Genomic DNA, 19896 nt, shown 5'->3' with positions numbered 1-19896 from the left:
TTCCTGTGGTTCAGTTCGGATACTGCTCAAAAGCTCAGCTATTCTCTAGGTTTTAGCCAAGTTGTCTAAAACATCTCGAGTTTTGCAAAACAGGGTTTGTAACATTAGTAAAGATAAACTTTTGTGGGATTTCTAGGTTGGGGTCAAGCTGTAAATTCCTCAATGATACCCTGGTAGAGTTTTGACATGGTGGGATGGGGACGAGAAAGTAGAAACCAAGGATGGAAACATGCTTGGATCCAAGGTTATATTCTGTCTCAGCTCCATACTCACCCTTGAATTCAATCTGCAATAATGAGCAAATTTCAAATTAAAAGGCAATCTAGTTGCTTTTGTTCTTAGTAAAGGAGCGGTGGTCAGCCAGGGCTCTGCACAGCTTCGCAGTCATGGTGGGTATTTGGTGTCTGGTGAGGGACTGGATTCTGAGTGCCTTGCCTGGAGAGGAGGAGCAGGATGCTGAAAAGCAGGATTTGGCCATTTGTCCCTCTGCTGTGCCACCCGATTAAGGTGCTGCCATAAATTGCATTCCTTAGGGATCACCAGCCTGCCTCCATGTCTGCAGGAGGAGTGAAAGTGCATGTTTACAGAGAGGCAGCTATGTTTGAGGAATTAAAAACTTCAATTAAAGCCTTGATTTACTTTAAAAAAAAAAAAAAAGCAACCCCCAAAGTCTACCAGCTTTGTTTCAGAGCTTTTCTGTGCTGTGTTTTTAGCAGGGCACCTCTTAAAGTAGGACAAAACCCTTAGGTTTGGATGGACATCAGCACAGCCCCCAGCACATGACTAGGCCCCTGTCCATGTTACCTTGGCTGGCCTTTGTTGCAATATTTTTTTCATGTCCTCTTATAGGCACAGAATTAAAGGTTATTTCCATTCCTGCCTCTTATCGCTTTGATCTTCTGCCAGCTCTTAACATCTCCAGCAGATTTGCTCTGGATCTGTTATTCCCATACCTACCCTCTGCCTGCGACATTCTCTGACATTTCCATTTCTGCACCACCCCTGAGCTTCTCTCTCTCTCCACTTACTCTTTAAGGTTTATTATTATTATTTATATATTTTTCTCCTCATTGGAACACCTGTATGAAATTATTAATATTCACATACAATTTCTACCAAGTTCGTAAGTCGCATGTCGTGAATCCCAAGGCCGTTGGACGGCTCCAAATGTTTTCGCATTTTCTTGCTGCTTAGCCAGAAGAAAAAGCCCAGCAACCTGTCTTTAATTCCTTCTGCAATGCATCTTCCAGGTGGCTTTCCTCTGTGGTTTAATTGTTTATTAGTTCTGGGATCTTTTCTGAAATTAGAGGTAGTCAGACTAAGGGCTGGCAAAGGCTAAGGCTCAGTAATGATGGCATGACTTCTCTCCGTCTTTATCCTGGGGAAAAAAAAAAGATGTTTGGGTGGGAGGAAGGGAGGGAAAACCAAGTTACTGCATGTCTGTTTCTCTGCTATATTTATTTTTTCATGGATTAAACAGAAGAGTGGAGTGCATCTAAACCTGGTATAGCATAAAGCAATATCTTTGTTTAATGATCTAAAGCCATGGCTAGGAGTTAGGAGTCTCACAGCATTCATTATGCTGCTGTTTCTTCCCTGTGTGTTCTCAGGCCAGTCATTAATGGCATTTATCTCTCTCCTTCCCCTGCATCGCAGTCCTCGCGGTGAGCTGGGCCTGATAAATCACGTTTAAAGAACACGGCACCCAAAGTGGTGCAATATGCAGCTTTTACCCTATTACAGAAATACAGTGCAGCTTTGTATCCAAGCCTTTGAATGAGGGCTGTGGAGCCAGTGGAATTAGAAGTCGGTGAAGTGAGTTTTTTTATTCTTTTCTGTGAGAAAAACAGACACGAAATTTCTGATGATGTTGAGTTTTCCTATGCCTGCTTTCAGAGCGTAGCTGAAGTGAATGGCAGCTGGAGGATCTGCAGTTATTAAAGGTGGAGAATTGCTCGTGGGCACGTTCAGGGAGCACGCAGTGGTGATGATGGGGATGCCGTGGCACTGAGCTGGGAAGCCTGGTCTCAGTTCAGTCCCCTCCCCTCCCTGTGCCTCGCTTTCCCTCTCTGGACGTGGTGTAATGACCCAAGTCGCTTTTGGAGGTATTTTGAAATCAGTTGCTTGAAAGCACAGAGGTTGGCTGCTGCTTTTGCTTTCACTGCTGCTGCAGATGTTCTTGTTAAATCCACCTGGAAGCTCAGGCAGAATGTTACTGACTCCTTAAAAAAAAATTAAAAAAAAAAAGAAAAAGTATCGCTTCTGCAGCGCATCTCTGCTGCAGGGGGGCTGCTGTCAGACAGCCTGTCCTTGGGGCAGCGCCCCAGGTGCTCGGATTTAATCTTGGTGGTGGTGTTTGGGGACTCCTCCAGCCGAGCCTTGTCTCTCACCCGGCATGACGACATCGCAGGGACAGCTGAGCTGCAGCTCCGTTGATTTAGGAGTGAGATTTAAGACTTGCTGTCTAGACGTTCTCTGCGGTGGATTTTCAGCTTCAGACTTAACATGTTCTCTTTTCCCAAAGTCATTCAAATCCACTGACCTTCGGGGCCTGTCGAAAAAAAATCTATCATACCTAGGAGCTGTAGTGATATTTCTTTTGTGTATCTGTAATAAATGGCTTTAGCCTTCTCTTGTATCTTGTTTATTCCTTAACTTAATTCAATCTCTTAAATTTATACCGTCTCCTACTGTAAAGGCAATGTTAAGGATCTTGTTGAATATTATGACAGATACAAAGATCGGTTGCTTTGGAGTGCTCTAAGTAATCCACGGGCATCCAGGTCCCAGAGGAATGGGATTCATAGCAACTGAACGTAGCCCCTGCTGTATGCCCTGGCAAAATAAAAGGTCTGTGTATGGGCACATACATTCACATGTATGGTTTCAGCTGCAGGTACTGGCTTGGGAAGCTGGACAGACTGTGATTTGCTCTGGGCCGTTGGGTAAATGCAGGTTTTGTTGGCGTGGTTGTTGAACAGACTGAGGTCTCGCGCGGCTCCGCTTGCTGACGAGTCCGTCTAGCTGCATGGCTTTGGCAGAGTGGACCTGTGGCTTTCTGCAATGTGTCTTAATGGAAACGTCTCAGAGAGGAGATTAACGAACTTTAGCGCAGACAGCTTTGCTTTATGGCGATGACTGTGAGTACACCTCTCCCAGGGCTCATCACTCCGCGCAGAGTACAATCGCTGTTCCTGCACTTAACTGTGTGCCGTTCCTACACTAAACACAACAAAATGCTTATGCTATTACTGAGCCAACCTTTAGTTAATGTTTGGGGTTGGCATAGCATAGGATATAATCCTGTTTATAAATAGCGTCTCATTAACCATGCAGACAGCATCCTTCTGTGTTTCAGGTTAGATAAGTTTAACCTTGGTCTTCCCAGCACTAATTCAGCTGTCTTCAGTTATTCCCAACTCTGGTATAAATGAATCAGAGTAATTTTTAAATGGTGATATATTGCCAAAAATTACTATATATACTGAAGTTACAATTGGCAGTAATCTAAAAAGATAATATATTTTAGGGGAGACAATTATTTCTAAATCAAAATTAACAAAAATGAGATAAATGCAATACTGAGACTATACTCAAAGAAATCCAAGCAAATGAAGACACCGAAATGTAAAGGAGGCATGCAACATTTTGCTGGAATAGCACTTGGAAAAGACAGCAGAGGTTTCATGGGAGATGCTGTAGTGTCCTGGCCTAGTGACGGAGTTAGCTTCTTGTTGCAGGGACACACTCACATGGACTCACGTGGACCGCGTCTGGGGTGTAACACAGTGCCAGGGGTCGTGGAGGGCCAGTTTTTTGATGAATGTAGAATTTTAAGTTAAAAAATGTACATTCTCGGGGCAGGATGCTATTTTCAGAGTTTAAGTTCTGTAACTTTGGGCATGACATATCCCTCATGGCTGGAGCTTTGCTCTGAGTGCAAGACGTGGCTCAGCCTAAGCTGTGGAGTCACAGCTCTGCCTTCTGTAACGTCCCCCAGCCTGCGCAGGTACGCGCTGCGTGCACAGAGCAAACCCAGACACCAGTAATTCGTTTGCCCTTTGCCAAGCCTGGGAAGGTTTGTTACCATTTCTTTTAATACGGGAATAAAGCATCCATATTGCCTGGCTTTCAGAATTTTGCTGAAAATTCCTTTTAACAGTTAAAGAAGAGAGAAGCTTCACTTGTTTAATTTACTGACTTGCGTTCCAGGCTCCTGAATATTCCTCCAGCTTCCAGCAATTAAATAGCAGTGCTGGTGTCTGGACAGACCTGCGAGGCTCGGCTGTGCTTTTATGGGCACAAAGTTCTTTCCTACAATGTGCTCTGATAAATAACCATTATGTTGCTCACTCTTTTCCCATTACCAGAAGTTCCACAAGAGCATCGCTCTGCAGTGAGCTGGAATCAGGCTTTCAAATAATCTGCTCACGGAGAGACTTGAAATGATATTTAAAAAATAGCGGGACATTGATCATGAGCTCTCTGCTTCTTCCGAGCAAGTTAGAAGTAAAGATCAGTTAGAGTTTTTGAGCTGACTTCTCTTTTGAGTTTGAGACCAATAAAATAGCGTGTCAGCTCAGCTATCGGTATCTCCAACAAAATATTATGTCGGTGGTCTTGGAAAGCCGCAACGCAGGATAAATACCTCACAGTCCTCTCAGCGACAGGATTATCTCTGGCACAGATGATGTCTGCTTAGTAATGCTTATGTTCTTAGTTCTGTTTTGGTATTTTGCAAAGATTAGGCTGGAACTGTGGCTAAGTTAATGGGAAAGTCTCCTGTTAGTGTTAGGAGTTGAAAATGTGCTTGCGAAGTTTGGAGCTGAGGTTTCATTTAAGGCACTAGCACTAAACCACGTGCAAGACAGGACCTTGACAAGAGGAAGGAAGAGAAACATAAAATGCTTTTTGGACCCAGAAAAGCTGAGCATCCCATGATCACCTCTGGGATGTCGTCCCAGTATGATTTTCTGCTCCTGTAAATGACCCTAATACATGGTGCTTGTACGCAACCAGGTATTGTGCCTTTCTTTTCCTCACTTGTGCAAGTTCATCCTGCGTGTCGAACATCACTCCCGAATCTCAGTCTGTTTAATGTTTGTGGTACTAGATGCTGGCTTGGGTCTTTGCGTGAAGAATACTCAGCTGCATCTGCCTGCAGATAATCAGGTTATATCTTTATTAGCGAGTAAAAGAAAAGGATGGATAATAGGATTGTGGATATTTTCCTCTGATATACAGTTTCACGATGTGACTGCAAATCACACTTTATGATGTTTGAAAAGACTTTGCTGTGTTTTTGTGTGTTTCGTGCTCCACTGAGCACATACCCACTGCTCAGAATTATTGACAAGGTTACTTTAACTCACCCAAATATTTTGATTCGTTTTTCACTGGTCTCCATGGTAAATAACAGAAGTGAGGGCCTTGGACGAAGGGAAGCTGGAAGAACAATGCACGAACATCTGTGCTCCTTGCACACATTATTTGAAAATCTCTTCTGTCTAGGTATCAAAAATCTGTGACAGCTGTGGAGTTCCTACAATTCCTTCAGTGCAACTACAAGATGAAAATCCCAAATAGCCTGGAATTGTATTTAGAGCAATCGCATCCAAGAGAATTTCTGAAGGCAGCTGCTGTGGAAACATTTAAATACTTTTTGTGATATTTTGTGGAGCAGAACTTGAAGGAAGTTAGGCAAAGTTAGGCTGGGACTTTGAGCAGTTAAATCTCTCATTTGCCATGGGTTGCCATCCCAAACCCTACCTGTCCCTGTAAAGATGCTGCTTCAAAAGCTGCTGTGCTGTGGGAAGTGTAGCTGGCAAGGCAGAGGAAGGTCAAAATCCGTGTTGGTGTACGTAAGGTATAGTAATCATCCGGACGGTTTGGTGGCTTTCATCTCTATCCCAAAGAGTAAGTGTTGTGGAGAAGAGCTGCCGAACCTGGTGCTCGTTGCACCGGCCCTCCTCGGACCCGGGTCTCCTCTGACCCAGGTGAGGTGCGTCCGACCTTCCCGTGGTGCTGGGGCCCGTGCAGGAGCACAAAGCCGTGTTCGCTCCATGCCACCTGACTGCGGCAGGCCCGCAGACGGATAGCTGGGATGGTTTTGTGAGGTGTCAGGTCCAATGGACACCAGCTGATTGGAGCTGATCACCTGAATTGTGCCCTGTAGTTTCTGTTCCTTGTCTCTAACGTGGAAACCAGGTGAGAAAAACATGTATTGAATGTGATTGCGTCGGTATGTCACCATATCGTACCCATTTGCAATAAACGGTGGGTGAATGTGCTGTAGATAAAAGTATACAATAAAACCCACTTGATTTATGTGCTTTGCTTTCTTGATACAGCTAATAAGCCCACTGGAAAATGTAGTTTTGATTACCCTGAATATCCGTTAATGCAGAGAGCAGGATGAGGAGGGCGACTCCGGAGCCTGTGCAAAGGTTGGTTGGGGCAGTGATGCTTGCGGGGTGCCTGCGGTGACCCCAGGTCCGGGTGCCCTGAGCTTGTCCCGAGCATTACAGAGCAGGAACAACAGAGCCTCCTTCCCTGCTGCCTGCTCAAAGCCGCGCATCCCGTGGGGATTCGGCGCCTCGCTCCGCTCCCAACTCCCCGGGGCAAGGCGGGCGCTCGGTGGCCTGCCTAATTTACAGCTGCCCCAAAGCTGGGCGAGGGCAAGGCTGGGACACAGCCACAGGACCATGAGAGGCCCGGGAAGGCTGTTTTCTCTTTCTCGGGTGCCCTGCCTTGCTCTCGAAGCAGGAGGTTCCTCTGAGCCGCGCTGGGCAGTACGGAGGCTCTAGGTGTGATCGTCGCCTCGCGGCAGCGGCCTGTTCCTCTGAAAGGCCAGCTGATTAATGGGAAATCTGCTGTTATTTGATATACGGCGTTTTCTAACAAAGTCAAAAGATGTGATGAAAGGTTTATATGTAAGTAATTATAATCCTGCAGTATTCAGTGCAGGCAGAAATTAATATATGAGGTGAAAATGTCAAAATAAAAGGTCAAGAAAGTGAATTACAAAGAAAGTTGAACATAGCTAAGAGGCAGTGTTTGTTGGCAGAAGCTCCCTGCAGTATAAAAAAGGTTAGGAAAGGGGCTTATAAAGACTGAATATTTCACACACAATTAAAATTCTGTATCAGTTGAAGAGTCATGTTGCATAGTCAAACTAGGACAATTAATAAAATGAAAAATTCATGTTTATAGCTTCTGGCTTTTGCCCACGGATACTTCGTAAGCCAAAAGTGACCTTTCCCTTAGAGGTGATTCCAAGAGCTTGACACGACAGAGGTGGGGCAAGGGAAATCTGCCCAAAGAAAACAGAATTATTGAAATAATAGCCACCAACTATAAACATAACTGAGAAATGTTTGATAATAATGTTCTGCCTAAGAAACCAAGCTACCCCTTTATATAAGGAAGCCAGGCACGCAACGTTAAACAATGATTTAGTAGGGCTGAGAATGGTGGAATCACCGTTTCTATTTCAGCAGTAAGCAATAATAATAAATTCTATAGGAGGATGCTGCAAATAAAGCGTCGGAGGAAATGCACAATGATCGATTTTTCAGAATTAAACTGTACAGACATATTGAATCAATGAGCTCTTTGTGCTTAGAGCTTCACCTACTCTGACTGTTGAAATTGGAAATTTATGCTGTCAAAAAAAATTGTAATGGCTATAAATTGCTACGCTGGTGTCTTTTAAAGTTAATCCATTTGCCTCCAGTATGAAACTGATTGTTTTCTGTTTGTTCTTTTTTTTTAAAGTCACTTCATAGATGGGGTGAGCAGCCTGAATTGCTGGTTTTCCTTTCAGCAAGGACTTACTATTAAGGCTGTTGTCCTACTGTATGGAGATTTCAAGGATTATTCATTCATTTACTTGATGTATTGTCACAAATTACTTATGCAAAGTAATGCAATTTAATGGTGGAATTATTGATTGTTTTGGATTTTGTAAATGTGCTTTAAGAAGGCAGATTAAATGAATCTTAAAATCTCAAGTTAAGTACTAAAAGGATTTCTGTTTTGGTAAGTTTCTGTAGGAAGTGTGCTCTAGACCTTGCATAACCTTGCATCGATTGATGGCATCTGATGGAGCACTGACTTTTTGGGATGCTGCTCTAACAAAGTAACTGTGTGTGATATTCAGCTTTGAAGTCTGAAAGTGACTCTTTTCCTCAGGTGCACAGAAACCTCTTGCACGTAGCATTCATTTTTGTCTGATTTTATTGATAGCAGTACCTGAGTCTTCATTAATTTTTAATATAGATGCAGTGTGTGCAATGTAAGAAAATTGTCTTCTAGCTAGACGATCTCAATAGGTCTTCTGGCTACAGTGCGTTTGTATCCTGCTTGTGCAATGGAAATGCTGCCCACAAACCACGGACGTCAATACCAAGTCTTGTTGGTGGTTTCACACCAGTTGCACATACAAGGTCCAAATCCAAAATGGATGTACCCGTGCATTTTCTGTGGTGTAATTTATCTCACATAGAGTTTCCTGTTCTCCGGACCACCGCAAATGACTATGACTACCCTTTTAGTAGATGCATCGCTCCATAAAGAAGTAGCCCCTGATTTTTTCATCTATTTTAAGGAGGCAAGCTTTGACCATGTAGAAGGCCCTTCCTCCCATTTTCCCATCATTTGTCTCTCCTCTCCTCCCCCAGCATCCTATCCCTCTGTCCCACTCTGGTGCCCTCTGCTAACCAACCACCAGCTGCAGGCATACGAGCAGGTAGTAGCATGTAAGTAGTTTCTTGAATTACTAAGACATTATTCACTAAAAGGGTATTTTTTCCTTTTCAGCTACTCCATGAATGGCATAGCTGTGGTGTGAGCTGCTGGGTTTTTATTTGCCTGACATTCCCTGGGTTAGGTCGCAGGGAAGGAATTTTTTAAATGCATGGTTGAGTTGTAGGTGTACATCTCCTGTGAAAAATGACATTGCAGAGATGACATTGCGGCCTTCCATTTGCATTGCTGTGGAATTGCTGACAGATTTAATTGTGCTGTTACAAATACAGCATTTCCTTGAGTGCTGAGCTGTATGAAGTTGTGCTTGGATCAACTTTGGCTCTCAACTTGGATCACAAAATCAAGCTGATTTTCTCTTGCTCACTTGTATTCACTCAGAGGGTTGCGAGGCACTGAACAGGCTGCCCAGAGAAGCTGTGGATGCCCCATGGATGGAGGTGCTTAAGGCCAGGCTGGATGGGGCTTGGAGCAACTTGGTCTGGTGGGAGGTGTCCCTGCTCGTGGCAGGGGGCTGGAACTGGATGGGTTTAAGATCCCTTCCAACCCAAACGGGTCTGATACACAACGGTCTTATACTCAGAATTTAGATAACAATCTCGTTGCATCAGTCCAAATACAACCCAGATCATTTTTCCAGAGCTGTCTTGATTCTGGGGTAAAACTAAACCATGGTGTTAATTATGGAAAGAAATGGGTCAGCTACAAAATATGATGAGAAACAAAGGCAGGACTTCAAATATCTTCTTAAATCAGGCATGGGATAAATGTAAATCCTAAATCTCCTTAAATTGTTTTTTGATAGGATTAATAAATCCGCGCCTTCCATTACCTTGCTCACCTTGCCTGGATGTTATGTGCTACGTGGCAGGCTCCTGCTGCTGTCGTGTGCCAGCCCTGGCGATGTGCCTCTGTGCGAGCTCTGCCTGCCCCCGCAACGTGGTGGAGCTGGGTGCTGCTGGTGGCAGCGGGATGCTCCTGCACGTGCTCAGCCTGTCAGTAGGTGTAGCATTGATTTAAGAGAAAGGGACCAGTGTGGGAAGGGGGTGGGCTCACTGAGGGTTGGGTTTTTTCAGCTTTTTATGGAGCCTGGAACTTCCAAATATACAACTGTGACATCAAATTTAATTACCAAGTGACAATGCCTTTGGTATGAGATCCTTCGTTAATAAAGCTGGAAATGATTCCATGTACGTGCTCCTATTAAATCATAAGCAAAATCAGTATTTCTGGGCCTTTTAGCAACTTACATAATCCTTCCTATGATAAGACCTGTTCTGAACACATCTTTGGATTTGACTCAGGTGGTGGCAGGGGAGCGCTCAGCGTCTCAGGGGCTCGGTGTGGGGAGAGGCGGGGTGGCCAGTCTGATAACCAATTTCTAGTTATTTATTTTCTGTGTGCTATCTTTATGCAGATACAGGACTATTCTTGTCTTTTCCATTTTGCTTATCATCATTGCTGTTTAATGATAAATGATCCAAGGGAATACACAAAATGAGGAAATCTTGGAAACCTCTCCTCAGGGTGTTATGGAGCACGTATATGGGAATGCACAGTTTAATTAAGACTACCTGGCAGACATTCAGGCAAGGGAGGTCATGCTTAAGTAATTTGCTGGAGTTGTTCGAGGATATAACTGCCACAAGAGATAAGGGGAAGGCAGTGAATGTGGTATATTTAAATTCTGAAGGAGGTTTCTGCAACCAGAATGAGCGTCCATGCTGCGGTCTGGCATGAGAAGCGCGGGGCAGCGACAGGGACAGCATGCAGGACTGGGTCCGCTGGGAGAAAGCATATGAATAGGTCTTGCTAATCTTATGTGGTGTTTTGAAGACCCACCTCTATTGCTGTGTGCACTGGGGAAGGCACTGTGTTGGAAATAATGCACCATGAAGTGGGACAGCTGAGGAAGCGGAGAGCATCTGCAGGTTTGAGTGGAGAAGGAGGCACCTGGTGGAAGGCACATTGGAGAGAAGGGGGCTGCTAACCCCTGGCCTGCTGCCTGCTCCCCATCTGGCATCTGGAGCCTGCCCCACGTGAGAAGCTGGGTGTTTCTGTCTGATCCTCGTGTCCCTGGCCCTGCTCAGCTGCCACCAGTGCCCCTTGCGGAAGGGAGCTGGGCAATCCGACGCCTCCTGGGCTGTATGCAGAGACTCTGCCTGCGGCTGGGTGGGGAAGGAAGGATGGGATATATACTGGGAATTATCCATCCCGTGGCTGGGCATCCTGGCTTGTATCTGTGCTGTGTGCTGGTGGCCCTGCTCTGACCTGCTGCGTATGGGTGGCTGTAGAGGACCATGCCAGGATTCCCATGCCGAGAGCCAGCAGTCACTCCAGGTCAGAGCCGGAGCGCTTAACGCATGTGTACGCAATGCAGATAGCTGGGAAAATCTCCTCCCACTGCAAAACAAGGGATGAACCAAACAGACAGTTTGGTCACACCGTGGTATATATTTATCCAGGTGCTCATGCTACAAAAGTATAGAGGAGGTTTAATCACACATAGCAGGGAATTGTATAAGAACCATGCAGCAGGATTAACTGTGATTTAATGGGAATGGTTTATTTTATTGCTTTTAAACAAATTGACAGGTTAGCACTGGCTCCTTAGACATGGCAGCACCCCATGCTAAGCCTGAGTGACAGAAGATTTGAGTGGTTTCAGTATTAAAATATCAAGAGAGGCATTTCACAGCCCTGGATCCAGTTGATATGATGCTAAGAGGCCCCCAACTTCCCAAATCTCAGAAGAACTGCAAAGTTAAGCACAGCGTTCCTCAGCTTTGGGTTTAAACTTTTAAATCCCAACCTGCCAGGCAGTCATAGTGGGTTTCTTCTGAATCTGAGTTACTTTACACACATAGTTTTATTAGATGAGACTTTCCTTAGCCATGTCAAGCATGAAAGACTGAGTATAAATAATGTGTTTAAAAGTTGCATAGAACTACTCTCTCTAAAACAATGTGTTGCTCTGAAATTGCCAATTAGAGCTCCTATTTGTTTTGTTGTGGAAGATGTGCTCTGACAGCTTACCTTTTTTCATATTAGGAAATAGAAAATCCTGGTTGTTTCTCACATTTCTAATTGACATTCTAAAGAGGCACATTCAGTGCAGAGATGTGCATGAGCTAGTGAGTTTTATTGGGTTTTAGTTATGGCTAATAAAACCCATTTTCTGCACAGTTATTTAATTTGCATCTGTAATTGCTGCAGTTGTACATAAATTAGACATGCGATCGGAAGCTTAATTTGGCTTGTCTGCTCCTTATGCTACATCCATAATTATACATCTTTGCTAACTTCATGTTAGGAAGCAGACATTTACAGAAGTTTGAGAAAACAGTTGGCTCCAGGAAAAAACGGCTTGTTGCTATCAGCTGCTTCCATGAAGGCTATTGCTAAAGCCCAGCCAGGAAGCAGGGAAGTGGAGGATGCGAGCTGGGATCTCGGAGCCCAGGGGCAGCTCCCCGCTTTTTCAGGGAGCAGGGAATCTGGGGAGACTCAGTAAACCACAGGCTGCTGTTACGGCACGTGCACGTTGTTCCAAGTTAATGTGCTGCAGGGAGAAAGGGGTAGGAAAAGGCCGTGCTGGTGCCCTTTCCACAAAACAGCTACGGTCTAGAAATCAGGTCTCGAAATTCCTGCAGGCAGGGAGGGCCGGGCTGTCCCTCTGCTGCCAGTGAGGCCGGGGTAATCCCGTGGGCATGAAACCCCTGTGCTTGGCCCTGTCAGGTGTAACGCGGCTCCTTCCTCTACAATTAACTGCCAGTTTACAGGCTGCTTAGATTTCCTAGAGGACATTTTCATCCCTAGAAGACTAGGGATAGTTCCTAGATAGACCCAGAGAGGTTCAGCCACCTCTTCCTGGCGTTACCTGGAGCCCGGGAAAGATGGGCTGCTTGTGCAGGAGGGCACGGAACCACCATCGGCCTGCAGCCCAGGCTTCCTGCGAGGGGCTTTATTCTTTGTCACTTGGCTCTTTCTCTCTAATCTGTCCACTTTGCCTCACAAATACATTTTTTTCAGAGCCCCACACTTCTGTGCTGTCAGCACACTTTTTTTCTTTTTTTTTTTTTGCCTCTTCCCTTGCAGATATTTGCTGGCATTTCCCTTCCTGGTGTAGCACTTGGAAGTGGAACTCCTCTCCCCAGGCCCAAACAACCCTTCTCCCCCCTCACACACATTTTGGCTCGAGCTGTTTCCCTGCCCAGATGGTTACCTAAAGAACCTGCTGGGGTTCTGCCATGACTTGTCTTCGGGGAAGGGTGGTGGTTTTCTGGAGATTATTCCGAGTCACAAGGAGAAGGTGGAAACGTGGCTCTGCTGAAGTGAAGCAGCTGGTGTCAGTGGGGCTGCACGTTGAGCACCAGCTGCTGGGCATGTGTTTGGTTTTGTTGAGATAGCTCCAGGTAATATCTGGCTTGAGCTAGAGCCAGGCCTGGAAGACTGGAAAACGCAGGCTGAGGAGCTGCGTATGCAGCTGGATGAGAAAGTACATTTTTACCCTCTCTCTGCCTTGACAAATGCGACCAGAGGGTTTCTGCAGCAGGCCTCAGTCTCCCTGGGTGAATTCAGGACATTTCTGCAAGACCACATGCTGTACTCTATAGGAATTTTTTTTTAATCTTTTCGCATGGAAGTTCAATCGGTTGCCTTAGTTTCTCTGTTGTGAGACTTCAAATGGACCTGAAATTTGTGGTGTTAAGAAGTAATTCTGGCAGGTTCATGCTTCAGACATTTTGTTCCTTACTGACTTTCCTCGTACCTTAGATGATCCAAATACAAGTGTTCTCTTTTGTCTCCCAGAACATTGCTTGCATTTCCAGATAAGTTTTTAAAACATAGTATTAATGTAATTGTCTGAAATTATTCAGCTCCATGAACACAAAACCCTAATTCTTCAGCTAAGGTCTTCATTTTGGGGGGAAAAAAAAAAGGCAGTATTTATTTGAATATCAAGTGCTGTCTGCAGCCCTCTGTCTGAAATTCAGATCTTCCCTGTAGAGCAGATGCTACCCACATCTCCCTCTTTATCTTTTCATTCTCTTAACGCTGTAAGGATGACCCAGCTGAGTCTGTTCTGGTGGCTGCTGCCATGGCTCTGCCTCCCTGCCATCCGCCTGGCCCCGGTGCTGAGCCCCTCAGCTATGGCTCGGTGAGAAGAGATGACTGAAACTCCTGCCATGTGTAATGGCTGCTGCACTGATTTCACACTGCTGCTTGACACTCCTGCTTTATGGTTCCAGCTTTAAAGGGTTTTTCTCTGTGCCAGCTGCTTTGCTTCCCTTCTTTTCACATTGTGATTTTTTTTTTTCATTGTGTTCCCCACACTGCCCCTCATCCCCAGTGCAGCTGGATGCTCGGAATTGGTATTTACTTATTTTTAGCAAGGTTAAAGTGTTTGGATAATGATCTCCCATTCAAATGGCCTTTTTGGGTCAAGAAGTAATAGCTTAGACAGTCTGTGCAAAAGGCAGGCTCTGGGGCTGGAGATCTCCCTCATGTTGCTTGGTTGCATCAAACGCCCACAGATAAAAACCCTTTGGCAAGGTTCAGCCCTCCTTTGCACTTTGCCCTTTGGCTCTTTCTATGAATCAACCTCCTTAATGCACATTATACTTCAGAGAACTAAGGCACAGGCTAACTCTGCAACATTTGCAAGTTTGCAAGCTAGAGCTGGCTTTTACCATTTGAAGATAAACACCTCCAGGGTCCTGCACACTTGCATGTCCTCTGCTTTAGCCTGAGCTGGTTGGGCACTTCTGTTTTGTGGAGTCTACATTCACTGGAATGAAACTAGAGTCCCTGCTCCATTCTCTTTATTTATTGATTGATTGCCCCTCTAAAAATTTAATTTGAAAATCATTTCAAAACAATCCAAACTTCATTTGGGGGAGCCAATTATTCAGCAAGAGTTGCCCAGCTGCACTGCAGTATTTCAGAGTAAGACATCTTGGACTGAAACCAGAATGCAAGAAAGCTTTCTGAAAGCTTCTGAAATTTTAGAGATTAGCCAGAAATAGATTGGAAAGAGTGAAAAAGTAATAAATTCAAATTCTCTGAAGTTAAGAGAAGTATAGGAAAGGTCAGATGTAAAACTTTGCACCGAAGGCACCCTGGAGCTCAGTTGAAAATAAGCTGGAGAACCAAGCAATGAGAGCACTTAGGTACCAGCACCCTTTGCTTTCTTTTGAAGCTCCATGGGACAGTAGCAGCTGTTGGTATGATTTTTGTAATAAAGTTGAAGCCTGTGAGAAAATGATGGGTATTGATTAGTGTCAGCTTCAATAAATACATTTCCGGCTCCCACACTGCAGAAGATCAAGCAGAGTCCTGCAAGTCCAAAATAATTGTTTGGGATTGTGGGGGCTTGGAGGGCACCAAAGCCAAGCAGAGTCTTTATTGACTGTGGTACTTTAATGTCTTTTTCGTGTTGCATAATTCAATAGAACTATTGTTGGCCAAATAAATGCAGTTTTGTCTGACTTTCAAAAATATTGCTTTTCAACACTGTTCATGGTCTCAGATCTGCGTGAACAAATTCTATAGGTGGACTGAAGGAAGCAGTATTTGTGGTACTAATTTTGCTGAAGAGATACGTAGGAAACTATGCTTCTAGAGTACAATAATCTGTTGAAGAGACCCTGACACACAGAACGTGCCTTTTTCAGCTACCAAAAGATGTTAGTTGTCCCTCCAGCCTTGCTTCCCCCATGCTGCCAGATGTCTCTTTATTTCTTTAAAGTAAATTCAGTTATTGCTTAACTTTGTTTAGCTGCATAAACTTGTCTTCTTTTTGAGGTAATGGGAAAATGTAAAGAATTTATCTCTTGGACAACTGAAGTAATGTTTTTTTTTGCTCTGCCAGAATTGAGGATACATTCTGTTCTGACTTCAAATAAGGGGACAACATTACTACTTCTGTTAACACAGCATGCGTTAATAATTAATATTTTCAGTGTTTGTGTGATAAGTATTTTTATCTGCAGATTTAATTTTTTGAAAGAATATGGTTATACTTATGCACAGCCTTTTACCTTTTGGTTCCTAAAATTAAACATAAGCTATGGTGTTTGGTGTTAGAGCTGATGATTTGTGGGAAGCTTTTGCATTTGTTCCCTTCATTTTATTGTTTGTTGTTTAATTGATAACAGACTGTTTTGCATCAAGTAAACCAAGAGCAGCTTGGTCGGCAAATCTTTTAACTAGGTAGAAACAGATGATGGAGTACAACTAACCACAACCGATTATTTGGATAAAACCCATTACTCATTGTAGAAGCACAGGATCTTGAGATTTTACCAGTTTTAGATAGAAAGTGTTAATTACTGGGAACTTTTACTACTTAAATCAGCAGAGCTCTCCGTTAACTTGATTACTCTAGCAAGAGCTTTATAAGGCAAATGGAGGGGCTTTTCCAGTGTTGGCTTTGACATTTCCAGTTTACTCTGCAGAAGTAACAAGTTAGAGGCTAAGTGGTCGTTATAGGCTGTTACAGTTCAGCAGGCAGAAACTGTCTCAAGGTTTGGAGTGACTGTCTGTTTTTATCCTTAACAGCTTCTGCTGTTTCTCTAACAGCCATTGACTTATTTAGACTTTTCAGCATCAGTTTGGGTTTGTATCTCTTATAGAGAATTTAATGAATTTGTTTAAATTGAATATCTCAGTTTGCTGTTTCTGATAGTTTTCCAGTATGTCTAACTCCTATTAAAAACAGTTCTAACAGAAACGCTAGCTAACACGAATTGTCCACCAACCCTCCGACCTCCATTATACCTTGTGTATAAGGTTCCATCATACCTTGTGAAAATACAGAATTCTTTCATGTTAGCTCGTGTTATATACATGTGTGCACATACGTAAAATGCTTCCCAGCCCTTCTTACTGGACATTCTGCATTCACTTCCCAAGGTCTGATTTCATTTTCTGTGGTAAGAGTAGCGTTGTCATTAATACTAAAGCAATTTTATAACACTCTGCAAAGTGAATACAAATGCAATTTCTGACCACTGTAGGCCTTGTTTACACTGGCAAAGATGATCCTGTCTTTAATATATGAGATAAATTCCTTGCTACATATTTCTTGAAAGGCTTTTATTTTGAGCTTCAATGGGTCTGATTTGTCCCTGTTGGAGAAGTGCTCTAAAGCCTGCCAAGGAGTATTACATCGTACCAGCTACATCTTATTTAATAGACAAATATCCTCAGTTTGATTAGGCTGCAAGCCAAACTGAAGGACAAATCAGACAGCATTGAACACAACTTGCTTATCGATAAAACTTAAATATCCCAGGGAAGACATGGAGGTCCTGAAATGTTGATCGTCCCTTTGGAAGAAGAGAATAAATGGTGGAAGGGGGCAAATGGAAACTCTTAGTAGACTGGGCACTTGCAATTGAGTTGGGTGATTTTTTCATTGGTGATAAAAGATGTCGAAGTTTCACTGACCTTCGTACAGGTAAAGAATGAAAAACTCTGAAATTGGATTTCATGGCTGTGGGTTTGAAACAAACGATTTTCCTTCTTTCCTTTGCAATGTCTTATATTTTTAAATGAGACTTTGAATTGAGACTTGAGGTGCTTGGTTTCATATCAAATGAGTAAAACGTGATTTCAGATCAGCTGAAATGATTTGTTTCTTCGGTTTTAAAAATTTTCAGTATTTGAGGCCATTTGACCCCAAATGAATTAAAAATAACTTGGAACTGCCAGGAAACTAAACAACTGAATGTTGACCTGACTCTAATCCCTCCAAAGCCCATAGATATTAATGCTAAATTTATCTCAAAAAGAAACATTCAAGCCCTGCCTACACACATGGGGCAGCTGGGTGGCCTCGCAGAGCCAGGCTCCCATGTCCACCTGCTCTCCTGGAGGCAGTGGGGAACTGCAGCACGAAGGCTGGCCTTGACTTCTTCTCACCTGCCTCTTTTTCAGTGGTATTTAGTATTCCAGCTTCTGCCTCTCAATTTGCTTTCACCTCATGCATCCATCCAGCTGCTTTCCTTCCTCCCTTTTCCCCTTCTCTACCTCTTTCCCTCCATCTCTCTCTGTTCTTGATCCATCCTCCAAAAAACTGCGGCATTTTGAAAGCCTCTATTCTCAGCTGTTGTCCTTGGGACCCATCTCACACCCACGCACCTCAATAGGAAAAGGCAGTGTTTAGCAGTTTGCCTTTTGTAGGACTTGACAGAGCCAGAGCTCTGTCTACGAATGACAAAAGAAGCCCTTGCCCTTGATTTTGAAATGCCTTGGGAATAAACCTCTTGTGCTTCCACTGGAGCAGAGACTGGCTCTGTCTCTCAGGGTTTTCTGCTGTCATTTTTAAGTTAAAGAAATGCTTGCTTCCTCCAAGTTAGCTGTGTCTTTCGTACAGTCTTTAATCAATTGCAGCTGGTTTTGTTATTACAGAAAGTCCAGGCAGATTTAGCAACATGGGTATTTTCAAAACATAGGTAAAATTATAACTCCTTCTTGCTCTGATTCAAGTCCTGCCAGTGTAAGTAGCCAAGGCGCCATACATTGCTTTGCCATTGCTCACGCTGCCTGGATGATGTTTTCTTCTCATTAAATTAGCATTTTTTTTCCTGAGTGACTGATGGTTTCTGGTATAATATTCTGAGATGTTCAAGAACTTGGTTGAATTAATAGGTAGTTCAAACTGTGCACATTTTTCACCCCAGGATTTGGAAAACTTTTTTCCTATGCTTTTCTTCACAATGTGAACACAGCAGACTGTTTACTTTGTCTAATTGAAAGATCATTATGATTATACAGAAGACCAAGAGCTGTTTGCATTGTCATTTGTGTGATTCATTAGTTACACTGATGAGATTTGTGCTGTTTGTTACTTGACGTTGGATCTTTTACAAGTTTGTGAGACTTCGCATCTCCCTCAAGAGCTCCCCTGTTCAAAGGGTGGTAGAGTGGTGGAGTTCTACTCTGAAACATTGCTGAAAGACAAGGTTTGTTGGTCAGTGGCTCTGGCTAAAAAGAACTAGAAAGATGTATATTTGCTTCAGATGATATTTTTCAGTAATATTTCCAATGAGGTATGGTTATTGTATCCATTTGCTTTTATCTTCTCTCTCTTTCCTCCCTCCTCCCTTAGCCTTGGTTAGGAACTCTACTTTTTTTTAACCTGTTTTTTAATGTTTGTTTGTTAAACTGTAATTAAACTTAATTTCCCCTTCGTGCAGAATAGTTTGCTTATGGAAAGACAACTGCCGTTCCCTGTAACCTGTTGTTATTCAAGTCCTGTACCGCGGTTTGGCATTTCATTCTGTTAAAAATGCAAGTGAGATTGTTAGACGTGTCACCTACAAAGCCGGGGGGTCAGCTGGGCAGCTGATTTAATGTGCTAATTTGCTGTAATTTAATCATGCTTGGAATATGGATCATGCGTTGAGTGTCTGGGTGGCGGCTTCGGGCTCGAGTGGCCCATAAACACTTCGTTAAAGCCTGGCAGGGGGAAGGAAGTTGTGGGTGAGATGCTGATCCCTTGTTCTGAGCAAAGCAGAAGGGTTTGGGGCTTGGGCTTTGGGGTGTTAGAGGGCAATAAGTGGCATCAGGTGGTGTCAGGGGGCCCAGACGGCCTCCCGGCCTAGGCCTCTCCGCTTCTCCAGCCCTGCCTCGCCACAGGCCACGGAGCTGCCGTGACGCATCTCGTGCCGTGTAAACCCCGCTTGGAGGCTCGGCGTTGTGCGTCCAAGCTCCACGCTTTAGTTAATTGTGCATTAGCTTCAGATGAGCTTGAGAGCGTGGAGCTCCCTTTTGTAGCTCCATGGGACGCATTGAGAGCAAAGCCCACCTGGCTCGTCTGCGTGCCTACGCGTGGATGCTCGTGAGCCGCGTTCCTGGACCGGGTGAGGGTTGTGTAAGCGGGTGGGATGTGGTAAAGTGGGCAACACGTGCGAGTCACAGGCTCTGCAACGCAGGCCAGTTTACAATGACTTGCCAAAATATTTGCAAGATAAGCATTTTCCAGATGCAATCAATTAAGTCAGTGAAACTTAGAGGTTGGCCCATAAATTAATTTTCTACAGGGTAGCTTTTTTGCCCTTTTTGAGCTTAGTTTTAAGCAGCAAGTTATAAACATCTTGCTTATTCATTGTTTGGTGCTGAATC

The 19896-nt window shown here is 43.9% G+C and overlaps 1 protein-coding gene across 7 annotated transcripts in view; it reads left to right on the top strand.

Moving 5' to 3' along the window:
- The window catches only part of ADAMTS2 (ADAM metallopeptidase with thrombospondin type 1 motif 2), a 179939-nt gene that overhangs the window by 91176 nt on the left and 68867 nt on the right, over positions 1-19896 (top strand). The window contains exon 1 of one of the 7 annotated variants that reach the window (XM_080555691.1): positions 19372-19634. The exons of the other annotated variants lie outside the window; for them this stretch is intronic. Coding sequence (XP_080411817.1) covers positions 19553-19634 — 82 coding nt within the window. The 5' untranslated portion in view covers positions 19372-19552. Of the gene's footprint in view, positions 1-19371; positions 19635-19896 lie in introns of those variants that run through there. 7 annotated transcript variants of the gene reach the window in all.

Source organism: Anser brachyrhynchus, assembly GCF_964034855.1.
Source record: "Anser brachyrhynchus genome assembly, chromosome: 14".
NCBI classification, from domain to species: Eukaryota; Metazoa; Chordata; class Aves; order Anseriformes; family Anatidae; genus Anser; species Anser brachyrhynchus.
Note: the sequence above shows the minus strand (reverse complement) of the source record. Positions and strands in the feature narration are given on the sequence as shown.